Source organism: Podarcis raffonei, chromosome 11, assembly GCF_027172205.1.
Source record: "Podarcis raffonei isolate rPodRaf1 chromosome 11, rPodRaf1.pri, whole genome shotgun sequence".
NCBI classification, from domain to species: domain Eukaryota; kingdom Metazoa; phylum Chordata; class Lepidosauria; order Squamata; family Lacertidae; genus Podarcis; species Podarcis raffonei.
In genome coordinates this window covers 9843483-9859399 of record NC_070612.1, presented here as the reverse complement: position 1 = coordinate 9859399, position 15917 = coordinate 9843483, and the positions used below count along the sequence as shown (strand labels likewise).

The 15917-nt window shown below is 49.4% G+C and overlaps 1 protein-coding gene across 3 annotated transcripts in view; it reads left to right on the top strand.

The window, feature by feature from the left end:
* The window catches only part of ZBTB7C (zinc finger and BTB domain containing 7C), a 250481-nt gene that overhangs the window by 227847 nt on the left and 6717 nt on the right, over positions 1 to 15917 (top strand). For all 3 annotated transcript variants that reach the window (XM_053409046.1, XM_053409045.1, XM_053409047.1), the window contains one exon: positions 2919 to 4097. In XM_053409046.1, the coding sequence (XP_053265021.1) occupies positions 2919 to 4097 (1179 nt within the window). The remainder of the gene's footprint in view (positions 1 to 2918; positions 4098 to 15917) is intronic.

The following is a 15917-nucleotide window of genomic DNA, read 5'->3' as shown; positions in this document are numbered from 1 at the left end:
GACTAAGCCGCTTCTGGCGAACCAGAGCGGCACACGGAAACACCATTTACCTTCCCGCCGGAGCGACGCCTATTTATCTACCTGCACTTTGACGTGCTTTCGAACTGCTATGTTGGCAGGAGCAGGGACCGAGCAATGGGAGCTCACCCCGTTGCGGGGATTCGAACTGCCGACCTTCTGATCGGCAAGCCCTAGGCTCTGTGGTTTAACCCACAGCGCCACCCGCGTCCCGTTATGTGCATAGAATCATAGAATTGTAGAGTTGGGAGGGACCTTGAGGGTCATGTAGCCCAACCCCTTGCAATACAGGGGTCTCAACTGAAGCATCCATGACAGATGGTCATCCAACATCTGCTTCAAAGCCTCAAAGGAAGGGGAGTCCATAACCTCCCAAGGGTGACCGTTCCACCGCTGAACAACTCTTTCCGCATGTTTAATTGGGATCTCCTTTCTTGGAACTTGAAGCCATTGGTTTTAGTTCTACCCTCCAGAACAGGAGAAAGCAAGCTTGCTCCCTCTTGATTACCAATTGCAGCTTTCTTTCTCCGCTGGCTGGTTGGGTGATCAGGCAGGCAGATTCTCACTATACAGTGGCATCTCGGGTTACAGATGCTTCAGGTTACAGGTGCTTCAGGTTACAGACTCAGCTAACCCAGAAATAGTACCTAAGGTTAAGAACTTTGATTCAGGATGAGAACAGAAATTGCACAGCAGCAGCGAGAGGCCCCATTAGCTAAAGTGGTACCTCAGGTTAAGAACGGTTTCAGGTTAAGAACGGACCTCCGGAACGAATTCAGTTTTTAAGCCAAGGTACCACTGTACTTCAATGTATAACAGCAACATGTTTTATTACTGATAACCTTATTACCCTGACCACCATCATACACACTATCAGCAAATTCTTTCTCAGAACGTGGATCCGTATGTAGGCAAAATGGTGCCACCAATTCACAAAAAAAGCCCTAAATAGGGAGAATCATAAAAACATTCTATATGGGAGGCTAATAAATAAATTGCTGCTGCTGCTGCTGTTACATTGTGCAATGCCTCTGAAAGCAAGTTCACAGTGGAGTCACCTTCCCCCTGATGCAGGCAAACAACATGCTCTGTGCTGCCTCCAGCCTCTTGGGGCAACTTTGCTGTGCTGCAATGCTCAGGTGTGTTGCAGCGCCCCTGCCTGACCCTCTGCATCTGAGCAAGAGATGCGCCTATAACACCAAATTTGGACCGGAGCTTGTGCTTCACTCACGCAGTGAAGCTGCACCCTCTGTGCTTGAAAAACCCATGCGGCACAGAACAAGTATTTCAGGGGATGGAAGGATGTGGGAGACACTGCGACCAAGGAGGAGTGCAGCGGCAGGGATAATTAAATGAAGGTGGAGGCCGAAGGCACAGGAGAATAATGGGAGGCGGCTCCATTTGTCGGGAACAGTCTAAATAAAGACCGAGAGCAGACAGAGGAGGGGAGGGAGGGAAGAGTGCAGGGCAGGGTGTGGGATGAGATCACGGAGGGCCTTGAAGGACAGAACAAGGAATTCAATGCCTCGCGCACGGCGAGACGCGATGTGTCTGGGGCACCTGGGAGCAGCCAACGATGTTAATCGTGATTCCCTTAATGTGCTTTCTGAAGGAGCAAAGATGGGGCGGCGATAAGGGCTGCAGGAGTAGTGAGATGATAGATGGGCATTTAGGGTGGGGAAGCAGAGACAGGAAGGGCAGGGAGGCACCTTTCTGGGAAGGTGGCGGGGGACGCTTTGTGCCGGGGACGGGAAACAAAAATTCAGTGTCAACGTAAGCTGGAATCTATAGCCTGGGTAATCATGGCAATATTGATGGGGTGGCGCGTGGCGATCAGACAGGGTCCCCGGACGTTTCACCGTCTATTGATCCCTGTGCCACCACTTTATTTCCCGCTGCCACCACCCAGGCCCTACCTGGTACAATACTGAGTCAGGGTTAAATTGAAACATAAACTTTATTTATTGCAGTTTAACAAGCGTGTGGTTTCATAAACAGTATCAGTCCATTACATTCATGGGGGTGCCTATCCAGACCTATAACTTCCGCTCCCTGCTCTCACTCACTAAACCACCTCTCAGATATTTACTTGTCTACCTAGCCCCTAACTGTTCCTGACTCAGCCTATTTCGCTATACCAGCTCAACCTACCCACAGACTCTATCCCAGTTCACTCCCACTCCAACCAACCACCCAACTCCCAACGAACTCCTCCCTTCGCCCCTCCCAGAGCTGGTTTGATAGTCCCACTGACTCCACCCCCTGGGTTCTGATTGGGTAACCTGTTTAACTATTTCACCTCCAGCACTCTCTCATATGTTAACGTCACATGGGGAAATATTAAATTCTGGAGAAACCTTCCAGGGGCCACGTAGCAGGGTGGGCAGGAGCAGGAGCAAAACTGGGTGGGCCAATGAATTGGCTGGATTTGTGGGCATCCAGCTCTTGCATTGAAAACAGTGAGGTTGATGAGTCCCAGGATCAGAGCATCATTCTCTGAGGTGGTCCTGTTTTGGCAGGCCCAGCCCAGGAAAATTTGCACAACCCCCTCTCTGTTGGCCTTTAGGAACATTCTAAATGGCCCTTCCATTTCAGAACTGTTTTGTCTGTTGCTTTTATCCTGATGTTTCACATTGTTTTTACCGCTATTTTAAATTTTCAAATGTGAACGCTGTGTTGGGCTGATCGGTTGCAAGCAATCCATCTTGGGAGGTTATAAAGTGATCTAGAAATCCCTTAAAAGATGGCTGTGATGGTGATCAATTGCCTGTATCGAAAGGCAGATTGAGTCCCAGGTTTTGAAAGATTTTTCTTTCTGGGGATTTTGTGTCTCTGCTGTCTTCAAGGATAAATACGAATGCGCTAATTCATTTTGTATGTGTGTGTGTGTTTCATCCTAGGGCTCTAAGTGAGAATATGGCCAATGGCATTGAAGACCTTATAGGGATCCCATTCCCAAACCACAGCAGCGAAGTCCTTTGCGGCTTAAACGAGCAGCGGCACAACGGCCTCCTCTGCGATGTCATCCTCATTGTCCAGGACCAAGAATACAGGACCCACAAGTCTGTCCTGGCTGCCTGCAGCCAATATTTTAAGAAACTCTTCACTACCGGCACTTTAGCAGACCAGCCCTATGTTTACGAGATTGACTTTGTTAAGCCTGAAGCACTTTCGGCAATCCTCGAGTTTGCCTATACCTCGACTCTCACCATCACCACCTCGAACCTCAAGCACATCCTCAACGCGGCCAGGATGCTGGAGATCCAGTGTGTCATCAACGTCTGCCTAGAAATCATGGAGCCCAGTTTGGAGGAGGGAGACGAGAGGGAGGAGGAGGAGGAGGAAGAAGAGGACGATGAGGAAGAAGAGGAGGACGAGGAAGAAGAGGACGTGGGAGACTTCGCAAACCAGAACCTAACAGATGTCCAAGACGTTGGCTGCCACCAAAGTCCTTCCAAATCTGACCTCGCAGAGGAAGCTTACTCAGAGAGACCAAGTGGGTTCTCCAACCATTTTCAGGCGAACAACTCCAATGGCTCCTTGGGCGTGATAAGAGACTTCTCCATTGAGTCCCTCCTAAGAGAGAACTTGTACCCTAAATCTAGCATGCCAGAACGGAGGCCGGCTCTGTCTCCCTTTGTCCCTGACCTCTTCCCGCACTTGTGGAACGGAGACTTTGGCGCCTTTTCCCAGGTGGAGGAGCAGCAGGTGGACAATGGCCCCTTGGATCTGGTCATCCGGAAGAGGAAGATCAAGGAGGAGGAGAAGGAGGAACCTTCTCCCGCCCCGTTCCCCAACGACCTCTTCAAGGACATGTTTGCCAACAACCCGGTGGCTCATTTGGGGCACATCAAGGCGGAGAATGATTACGGAGCCTACCTGAACTTCCTCAGCGCTGCCCATTTTGGGGGAGTCTTTCCTCGGTGGCCGGAAGAGAGGAAGATCAAACCCAAAGCTTCCCAGCAGTGCCCCATCTGCAACAAAATAATCATGGGAGCCGGGAAGCTGCCGCGGCACATGAGGACCCACACGGGGGAAAAGCCATATATGTGCAATATCTGTGAAGTCCGATTTACCAGGTCTGCACACGTTAAAAAAATACTACGCACCCCAGCAGTTATAATATTTTTATCCTATGTGGTATATAATGAGTGCATGCTTTCTCCTGTTCTGTTTACAAAGACTTCAGGCTGTCATATGTACCTTTTGCTCTATAAGACTCACTTTTTCCCTCCCAAAAAGTAAGGGGAAATGTGTGTGCGTCTTATGGAGCGAATACAGGCTGCGCAGCTATCCCAGAAGCCAGAACAGCAAGAGGTATCACTGCGCAGCGATCCCTCTTGCTGTTCTGCCTTCTGAGATTCAGAATATTATTTTTTCTTGTTTTCCTCCTCCAAAAACTAGGTGGGTCTTATGGTCTGGTGTGTCTTATAGAGCGAAAAATACGGTAGTTATTTCCTCCCCCCCCCCCCATCTTAATCCTCACAGCAACCCTGACAGGTAGGTTGGGAGGAGATCCAGTAGGTGTCATGGGCAACTGGGGTCCTGAACCATGATCTCCCGGGTCTTAGTCCAATGCCTTGGCCCAAGGATGGAGAAAATGTAGACCCACAGGTGTCGCTGGGCTCCCACTGTCATCAACCCCAATTAAAAGGTCAGGGGTGATGGAAGCTGAAGTTAAACAGCCTCTGGAGGAAAATGTGTTTCTCATCTTTGCACAAAGAATTCCTCAGTGTGAAGAATCAGTTCGAATAGGAGTCTCCTAAAAACTCTCAGCTCACTTAACAAACACTCTGTACTCCTAACAAACCATAGTTTACAGGATTCTGCAGGGGAAACTGTGGCTGTTTAAAGTGATATAATAGTGCTTTAAATGGATGGTGCAGGTGTGGCCCAAGTCTGTTTTTAATAGCATCACTTGTACACTATGGGAACTCAGGTAATGGCAAAGTTGGGCGTCTGCTTAGGGCTCACACCTCAGCAGGAGCCCACTGGTCCTTGGGATAGCTCAGTCGGTAGAGCATGGGACTCATAATCTCAGGGTCGTGGGTTCAACCTCCAGGTTGAGCAAAAGATTCCTGCATTGCAGGGGGTTGGACTAGATGGCCCTCAGGTCCCTTCCAACTCTTTGATGATTCTATGATTCTGTGACAAGAGCCCTCCCTCTTGCTGCAGTGAGGAGGTAGACTTGGTGAGGAAGGACAGGCATGAGGGAATTAATAATAATAATAATAATAATAATAATAATAATAATAATAATAATAATAATTTATTATTTATACCCCGCCCATCTGGCTGAGTTTCCCCAGCCACTCTGGGCGGCTCCCAATCAAGTGTTAAAAACAATACAGCATTAAATGTTAAAAACTTCCCTAAACAGGGCTACCTTCAGATGTCTTTTAAAGATAAGATAGCTGCTTATTTCCTTCACATCTGAAGGGAGGGCGTTCCACAGGGCAGGCACCACTACTGAGAAGGCCCTCTGCCTGGTTCCCTGTAACCTCACTTCTCGCAGTGAGGGAACTGCCAGAAGGCCCTCGGCACTGGATCTCAGTGTCCGGGCTGAACGATGGGGGTGGAGACGCTCCTTCAGGTATACTGGACCGAGGCCATTCAGGGCTTTAAAGGTCAGCACCAACCTTTTGAATGGTGCTCGGAAATGTACTGGGAGCCAATGCAGATCTCTCAGGACCGGTGTTATGTGGTCCCGGCGGCCACTCCCAGTCACCAGTCTAGCTGCCGCGTTCTGGATTAATTGCAGTTTCCGGGTCACCTTCAAAGGTAGCCCCACGTAGAGTGCATTGCAGTAGTCCAAGTGGGAGATAAGTAGAGCATGTACCACTCTGGCGAGACAGTCCGCGGGCAGATAGGGTCTCAGCCTGCATACCAGATGGAGCCCTATGAGGAATGAGTTGCCTGAGAGCCCTCCAGAACTGGGAACTGATGCCGTCTGAGTGCCTTTATTAACAGGCTAAGTCAACCTCATGCCGGCTGGCGATGAGGAAGGGGAGGCAGTGAAGAAAGTCAGAGACGCCCCCAGAAAGCTGCTGCCTGGAATCATTGTCTCCGCCTCCCAGTTGTAATCTCCAATATCTTGTTCTGGTCGAGAGTATTATTATGCTAAAAGACCATGCTCATTAACCATTAATTATCATCTGCGAGAACAGGCCTGGGAATTGATTTGCCTCTGCAGTCCAATTTAATTCGCCAAGAGGATTTTTGAAAGGGTTCTTCTGCAGCAGAAGGTTAGGCCTGTAGAAGCTGCTGAAAGCCCCTGGTGCTGGGGGCAGGGGCAAACCCCAGTCTCACGCTCCCCTAAGGATATGTGTGGGAACCAATGAGATCAAGCAAGGGAGTGTTTTGTTCCCCAGAGAGTTGCATCAATCCGGTACCAAGGACAAGAAACAGCATCTAAAGCTGCTGTTGAGAATTTTCTTTCATCGAAATGATCACATCCATAACATAGCATGACATTAAGATTCTCACATATTTACATATTATCTAATGCGCTAGCTAGCTAGCTGGAGATGTTGTGTATAAAAGGTAAAGGTAAACGGACCCCTGACCATTAGGTCCAGTCGTGGCCGACTCTGGGGTTGCGGCGCTCATCTTGCTTTATTGGCCGAGGGAGCCAGCATACAGCTTCCGGGTCATGTGGCCAGCATGACTAAGCCACTTCTGGCAAATCAGAGCAGCGCATGGAAACGCCATTTACCTTCCCGCCGGAGTGGTACCTATTTATCTACCTGCACTTTGACGTGCTTTCAAACTGCTAGGTTGGCAGGAGCAGGGACCGAACAACGGGAGCTCACCCCGTCGTGGGGATTCAAACCACCGACCTTCTGATCGGCAAACCCTAGGCTCTGTGGTTTAACCCACAGCGCCACCCTCGTCCCTCTCATATTGTGTATATATTGCAGTTAATGTGTGAGTTGAATGGAGAGGGTGCATAGGACAATGTGCCTCTTTAGCACTCACATGGTCAGATTTCGGTTCAATAAGCTGAAATATATACAAGCCTTTAGGCTGTTCCTGCTTCACTCCCTCCTTCTGCAGCCAACTCCCAACCATGGCTTCCTATCCTGGCTTGTTATATTAACCATAGTTTCCTAGTTTGGGTGTAACAGGGAACAGTGGTTCACAGAAGACATCCTGGTTTGTTTGCTCACTTTGGCAAGGGGTGCAAGCATCTGTGACCCACTCAGATGTTGGGCATGGTTGCCACTTGAGTGTGTGAAAGATGCACAAACCCCACATCTCTCAACATTGCTTTCGGGATTACTCACATTCAATGTGAGCATTTGGCCTTGAGTTTATCCGGTGCGGTGTAGCCAATCTGCACACCAGCAGCTAAGTAGACATAGGGGACATGAATGTAGCAACCATGGTGGAACAGGCTTGGGAAACCTCTTGTGGCAGCCTTATAGCAATCTGGTTGTGTGCATTTGGCACCGTGCCTGGGGCATGGCTTTTGGCACCCCATCGCCAAGGCCCCCAGCAACCAGCAGTTGCCACTTCACATCAAAAACCAATTTCAACAGCAGTCGCTTGTGGCCAACTCTGCCAGTTTGGAAACAAATCGCTGCACGGGCTTTCCCCTTTACCATCACACATGCAGTTAGTTTTATGACTGTGCTCCGATGCTTGTTTATTTCACTCTAAAGCCAGGTTGGCAAGTTCTGTTGGCAGGAAGGGCCGTAGCTCAGTAGAAGAGTATCTGCTTTGCATGTAGAATAATAATAATATAAAATAATACATTAAAATGTCACACATTAAAACCTTCCCTGAACAGGAATGCCTTCAGATGTCTTCTAAATGTCAGGTAGTTGTTTATCTCTTTGACATCTGATGGGAGGGGCGTTCCACAGGGCAGGCGCCACCACCGAGAAGACCCTCTACCTGGTTCCCTGTAGCTTTGCTTCTTGTAGTGAGGGAACCGCCAGAAGGCCCTCGCTGCTGGACCTCAACGTCCAGGCTGAACGATGGGGGTAGAGATGCTGGTTCTGGTTCAATTCCTGGCACCCCCAGGCAGGACAGGGGAAGATTTCTGCCTGAAATCCTGGACTTTCACAGCCGTTCAGCATAGGCAGGCCTGAACTAGATGAACTGATGTTCTGACTGAGTGAAAGACAGCTTCCTATTTCTGTGATCGCTGAAGTTTCTCCAGAGGCATTGCCCCTCCTTTGTTGCTACCTTCAAACAAAATTAGGGAAAGAAAGAAGCTGCGCTTCTGTCACTGCTCGTGAAGACCCTCAACCCCAAGGAACAGCTGAAGAATTTCTCTTGCCCTTGGAAAAAATGGTGAAATGGTACCCTGCCCCCCACCCACCACTATAAAGGTAAAGGGACTCTTGACCATTAGGTCCAGTCGTGGCCGACTCTGGGGTTGCGGCGCTCATCTCGCTTTATTGGCCGAGGGAGCCGGTGTACAGCTTCCGGGTCATGTGGCCAGCATGACTAAGCCACTTCTGGCGAACCAGAGCAGTGCACGGAAACACCGTTTACCTTCCCGCCAGAGTGGTACCTATTTATCTACTTGCACTTTGATGTGCTTTCGAACTGCTAGGTTGGCAGGAGCAGGGACCGAGCAACAGGAGCTTACCCTGTCACAGGGTTTTGAACTGCCGACCTTCTGATCGGCAAGTCCTAGGCCCTGTAGTTTAACCCACAGCGCCACCCGCATCCCTATAATAATAGAATAGAATAGAATAGAATAGAATAGAATAGAATAGAATAGAATAGAATAGTGGACCCACCACTATATTGTTCCACAAATAGGGTAGAGAATTTCAAGAGGCCATTGGTACCCAGCAATCATTCATTGTAGCTGCTCTATTTTCCAGGCAGCAGTCTGGATGCTGGAAGTATATTCTAGCATGCAAATAGACCCCTATTACAGTACCTTCTCTGTTGCTACCGCCTGACATTTCCATTGCAAAAACAAGGGTCTGGCTCTCCTGTTAAAGATGGCAAGGCTCTTTTATACAGCAGGCCTCACCTAGCAAGTAAGGATTTCCTGAGAAGTGCAGAGCATTATATACAAAATTCAAAGAGACATGTGCACATTCAGATAAGAGAATCAGAATTGTAGAGTTGGAAGGGGGTCATCTGGTCCAACCACTGCAGATGACTAGATGACTCAATGAGATCCAAGAAAGGCGAGTCCACCAGCTCTTGTGGGAGTCTGCTCATTGTTGAACAGCTCTTACTCCCAGAAAGTTCTTCCTGGGGTTTAGTTGGAATCTCCTTTCTTGTAACTTGAAGCCATTGGTTCAAGTCCTACACTCCAGAGCAGCAGAAAACATACTTATTCCATCTTCCATATGACAGTCCCTTAGGTATCTGAAGATGGCTATCATGTCTCCTCTTCTCCAGGCTCCTTCAACCGTTCCTCATCAGGTTTGGTTTCCAGACCCTTGATCATCTTGGTTGCCCTCCTCACATGTTCCATCCTATCAATATCCTTCTTGAACTGTGTCGCCCCAGACTGGACACACTATTCTAAATGCAGTCTGGCCAAGGCAAAATAGAGTGGTACAGTGGACGCTCGTGTTGCAAACATGATCCATGCAGGGTGCACATTCGCAACCTGCAGCGTTCGCAACCCACAGCGGCGCGTCTGCGCACGCGCGGGTCGCAATTCGGTGCTTCTGCGCATGCACAAAGCACGATTTAGTGCTTCTGCACATGCGCAACCCCCGAAACCTGCAAGTAACCTGTTCTGGTACTTCCAGGTTTTGGTGGGTCCGTAACCCAAAAAAACGCAACCTGAAGCGTCTGTAACCTGAGGTATGACTGTACTATGGCTTCCCGTGATCTGATGTGGAATCTTTCTCACGAACGTGCACACACTTAACTTTAGGGAGGAATATATTCACAAGAAGAGCACTAGCAGATCATATCAAAGGTTCACCATCCCACTTCCCCCAGTAGCCAACTTGATGCCTATTTAGGAAGACCACCAGCAACAGGGTGGCTTTAACTTCCACCCTTAGCAAGGCAAGGTCTGCCTTTTCATGCCGGTGAGCACATCTGGAATTTTGAGGAATTGCTGTGGGCATCAGTCACAATTCACATTTAAAGTAACACTGCTCCTATACTGGGAGGCTCATTTTCCTTATGAACAAAAATGTTTTGACGCTTTCCAATTACAGTCTGGCAGGGCTTCCTGGGATCCACTAAGATGGCTTTGTGGCCTTAGAAGTTGGCTCCAAAATCAGACAGAGAACCTATGTCTCTCCAGATTATCAATGGTCTCCAATTCCCATCAGCTCCAACCAGCATGACCCCTGGTGATGGATGATGGGGGGTTGGCAGTTCAGCAATCTCCAGAGCGCTACAGGTTCCCCAGTCCATGGTGGCACCAGGTTTGTGCCAAGTGCCCTGGCGTTGCAAAAATAAATGCTAAGATCGTAGCAGTAGTTTAAACTGCTGCTGCAGTTTGTGTGGATTTTTTAATTTTTATTTTAAGGACTGCATCGTGCCAAGCCATGATTCATGCATCCTTGGACTGGTATCAACATGCAAGTTGATGATGGGACCATTTGCAAATCCATTGTGCACAGAGGGAGGCAATTGCTCTTTCCTGACCTGCCCAGGTTGCATCATGCTGTTTGCGAACCCTCTGAAGGGCTGGTTTCAAGAGCACAAGCTGTGACCTTGCATGCCGGTACAGCTCACCTTGGAATGAATGGATGGGGCTGAGCTGTGGAACATGGTGGAATTATTGGGCTTATTAGTTTACAGCTTATTAGTTTATGGCAGCTAGACTGGGGACTGGGAGCGGCCGCTGAGACCACATAACGCCGGTCTTGAAAGACCTACATTGGCTCCCAGTACGTTTCCGAGCACAATTCAAAGTGTTGGTGCTGACCTTTAAAGCCCTAAATGGCTTCAGTCCTGTATATCTGAAGGAGCATCTCCACCCCCATTGTTCTGCCCAGACACTGAGGTCCAGCGCCGAGGGCGTTCTGGCAGTTCCCTTGCTACGAGAAGCCAAGTTACAGGGAACCAGGCAGAGGGTCTTCTTGGTGGTGGCGCCCACCCTGTGGAATGCCTTCCCACTAGATGTCAAAGAGAACAACAACTACCAGAGTTTTAGAAGACATCTGAAGGCAGCCCCGTTTAGGGAAGCTTTTAATGTTTAATAGACTATTGTATTTTAATATTCTGTTGAAAGCTGCCCAGAGTGGCTGGGGAAACCCAGCCAGATGGGTGGGGTATAAATAATAAATGATGATGATGATGATGATGATGATCATGATTATAGTGCCATCAGTCGACATGGCGCTTTCTCACATAGACAAAAGGGGCACACCCTCTACATGGAGGAGCTTATGGTGTAAAAGTTGAGGGTGATGGAGAATGGATTGCGGGGGGAGAGGGAACAAGGGGTGCACAGTCCTTGGTGCTTCACCGCAAAAAAGACATTGCATTGCTGGGAAACATGCAGAAGGGATAGCCAGCATTGCGTCATTGAGATGTTTTGGCCAAAGCCCAGCAACGATGAGCTTTGTAGTCCCACCCGGAGGGTACCAGATTGGCTACGCACTTTTGTCGGAATAAGTCCCATTGAATTAGATGCCTCTTACGTCTGAGCAGAGAAGCGTAAAATTGCACTGTTAAATGAATGAAGGGTTGGAAAACTTTTTCTAGAAGAACAGATCCAAGGGTTGGAGGTCTTTTAATCCAGAAGAAGAAATGATTCAGCAGGGAGTCGGCGCATGTTGAGGTGTCACAAAACGGTGACGAGAAAGTTATGGGTAGACAGAAGCTTTTCTCCCTTGCTCATAATGCTAGAACTCAGGGAGAGCTGATGAAACTGAATCTTGGAATAATAATAATAATAATAATTTATTATTTATACCCCGCCCATCTGGCTGGGCCTCCCCAGCCACTCTGGGCGGCTTCCATAAAAACCAAAAATACAGTAAAATATCACACGTTAAAAACTTCCCTGAACAGGGCTGCCTTAAGATGTCTTCTGAATGTCAGGTAGTTGTTTATCTCTTTGACATCTGCTGGAAGGGCATTCCACAGGGCGGGCGCCACTACCGAGAAGGCCCTCTGCCTGGTTCCCTGTAGCTTTGCTTCTCGCAATGAGGGAACCGCCAGAAGGCCCTCGGCGCTGGACCTCAGCGTCCGGGCAGAATGATGGGGGTGGAGACGCTCCTTCAGGTATACTGGACCGAGGCCGTTTAGGGCTTTAAAGGTCAGCACCAACACTTTGAATTGTGCTCGGAAACGTACTGGAAGATTTAGGATGGGTAAATGGAGGACTTCTTCATACAAACACATACCGTATTTTTCGCTCTATAAGACGCTTCAGACCATAAGATGCACCTAGTTTTTGGAGGAGGAAAACAAGAAGAAAAAAATTCTGAATCCCAGAAGCCGGAACAGCAAGAGGGATCACTGCACAGTTTCTGGGATAGCCGCGCAAAGCCTCTTCAGGGCAGGAGTGTTCTTCCCGCTGCCCTGAAGAGGCTTCATGTTGCTATCCCAGAAGCCAGAATAGCAAGAGGATTCGCTGCACAGCTAAAGCAGCGATCCCTCTTGCTGTTCTGGCTTCTGGGATAGCTGTGCAGCCTGCATTCGCTCCATAAGACGCACACACATTTCCCCTTACTTTTTAGGAGGGAAAAAGTGAGTCTTATAGAGTGAAAAATACGGTAATTGAAGCATGGAAGTGGTGACGGTTGCTGGCTTATGTGTCTTTAAGAAGGTGCTAGGCATGTTTCTGGTGGAAGATCAAAGGCTGTTAGCCAGGATGGCAACATAGAACCTGCATGTTCAGATGCAGTATACTTCTGAATATCAGTTGATGAGGAGCATCTACAGGAGAGGAGCATCACCTCCAAGCCCTGCTTGTGGGCTCTGGTTGGACTTGGACAGCATACGAAGCAGACCACTGGAGGTTTCTTAGGGACAATGATCAAATGCATTTTCCGGCTTTGTTTCAGCTGGGAATGGGTGGGGTGTCTCAACCTGTGTGCAAGGTAAACAGCAGCCCTTGGCTACACCCAGAATACACTGTGCACCAGAGAAGTGTTTGTTGTTGTTGTTTTAAGCGGCAAGCCACCCGTATAGAAGCCATGTGGGCTGGCTGTGTAACAGGGTGGAGTTTGCACAAAGGGCAAAAGGCGCTCACAAGAGCCCTCCCTGTGACCCTGTTTCTCAGACTGATCTTGTGACGCCACTGTCAAGACGTTCAGCACCTGGCCAATGAAGTGGTGCAGCAAAAGTGGGCATGCGTTGAGAAATTAGAATTAGAATTTTATTATTATGGTCATAGACCAGTTCTGGGTCACTTACAATATCAGGAAAATCTTAAAACACAACAGGGATACATTGAATTGCAATTGGGTATAACAGAGACAATTCAGATATAGTGGCAGTTATATATATATATATATATATATATATATATATATATATATATATACACCGTATTTTTCACCCTATAGGACGCACCGGCCCATAGGACGCACCTAGGTTTTTTTTGGGGGGGGGGAATAAAGGAAAAAAAAATATTCCCCCCCCCGGCCGCCGGGGAAGCCTGAGCTTTTAAAAACGTACCTACTGTAGTTTTTAGAGGAGAAAAGGATATCTGCCCGAAGCGCGGAGCATTCTGCTTCAGCGCGCCCTGCGCTCCGGGCAGCAGGCTGCTATCCGCAGCCTAGGGAGCCCTGCGGGAACTCCCACAGGGCTCCCTAGGCTGTGGGTATCTTCCCGAAGCGCGGGGCACGCTGCTCCGGGCAGCAGGCTGCTATCCACAGCCTAGGGAGCCCTGCAGGAACTCCCGCGGGCTCCCCAGGCTTGCAGATAGCTTCCTGAAGCCTGGAGAGCGAGAGGGGTCGGTGCGCACTGACCCCTCTCGCTCTCCAAGCTTAAGCGAAAGCCTGCATTCGCCCCATAGGCACACAGATTTCCCCTTCATTTTTGGAGGGGGAAAAGTGCGTCCTATAGGGCGAAAAATACGGTAAAATGAGAAATTGGGCTGGCTGGTAAGCAATCACATGAGTGCTGCCAAGCCAAATATTGGCATGTTTAAGGAAAGGGCCATAGCTTAGTGGCAGAGAACCTGCCTTGCATGCAGAAGGCCTCAGAACCAACCTCCAGCAGCTCCAAGTAGAGCTGGGAGAAACTCCATTTTGGAAACCCTGGAGAGCCAGTCAGCATGGGGGCCATGGGATGAGACTTTGCCCAGGGCTCCCTCATTCCTGGAGATCCGCTGCCAGTCAGCATGGTGGCCGTGGGATGAGACTTTGCCCAGGGCTCCCTCAGTCCTGGAGATCCGCTGCCAGTCAGCATGGTGGCCATGGGATGAGACTTTGCCCAGGGCTCCCTCAGTCCTGGAGATCCGCTGCCAGTCAGCATGGGAGCCATGGGATGAGACTTTGCCCAGGGCTCCCTCAGTCCTGGAGATCCGCTGCCAGTCAGCATGGGAGCCATGGGATGAGACTTTGCCCAGGGCTCCCTCAGTCCTGGAGATCCGCTGCCAGTCAGCATGGTGGCCATGGGATGAGACTTTGCCCAGGGCTCCCTCAGTCCTGGAGAGGCGCTGCAAGTCAGCATGGTGGCCATGGGATGAGACTTTGCCCAGGGCTCCCTCAGTCCTGAAGCCAGCCCTGAATTACAGAGATGCTGGAGGCTGAGTTCTGCATCTAAGGCATGTTCACTAAGTTATGGCCCCTTCCCAATAGCAGGACCTCCCCTGCCGTCAGCACTATGCATTTAAAGCAGCATCGTGCCCCTTTAGAAGATGCTGGGGCTTCCCCCACAGAATCTTGGGAACAACAGAGCTCCCATTTCCTTGGTGGTTTAAGCATCAGTCCTTCTTTCCAGGGAACTCTGGGAACTCTGAGGAGGACCAGTGTCTCCTACCAACTCTCAGCACCCTTAACGGCATTTAAAACAGAATGGAAGGTGCGGATTTGAGATATGGATTTGTGCTGCCACCTGCTGGCTCCAGGAACTCTCTGCTCGCTCAGTTCTTTGTGTGCTAAGCTTTCCGCACAGCGAGGTCCAGTTGCGGCATCTAAGATGGTTTCCAGGAATCATTGTTCGACTTGTGTCTGTAGCTACGGTGGCAAAAAGTTGGAGGTTCCTCAGCCTTTTAGTTCTTGTGTTTGATGTGGCCTCTCTTCAGCTGACTTGTTCCAGTTCTTGGAAGTCAAGTCCCCAAATCCCAACTAGATTAGCCCATTTTAGAATCACAGAATTGTCATCTAGTCCAACCCCCTTCAGGGACACGGGTGGCGCTGTGGGTTAAACCACAGAGCCTAGGACTTGCCGATCATAAGGTCAGCAGTTCGAATCCCTGCGATGGGGTGAGCTCCCGTTGCTCGGTCCCTGCTCCTGCCAACCTAGCAGTTCAAAAGCACGTCAAAGTGCAAGTAGATAAATAGGTAGCGCTCCGGTGGGAAGGTAAACGGCATTTCCGTGCGCTGCTCTGGTTCACCAGAAGTGGCTTAGTCATGCTGGCCACATGACCCAGAAGCTGTACGCCGGCTCCCTCGGCCAATAAAGTGAGATGAGCGCCGCAACCCCAGAGTCGGCCACAACTGGACCTAATGGTCAGGGGTCCCTTTACCTTTACCAACCCCCTTCAATGCAGGGATGTTGCCCACAGCTGTCCCTGGGTGGGCTTGAACCACCATCCTGTTGGTTAAGAGCCAGACCCATTGAAATAACTGTGCATGCGAATTTGACAATGTAGCCCATGTCTTTACGCCAAGTACTATTGGTTTTTTTGCAACTGAATAAATTAAGAAAAGTAAGTATGGAGGAACAGGTAATGTTCTCTCCATGATTAAGCTAACCAAGGATTCTTGGAGATCTTTAAAAAAAGGGGGGGTTGGCCAGTTATCTCTTAGAGATGCTTCAAAGCACCTAAA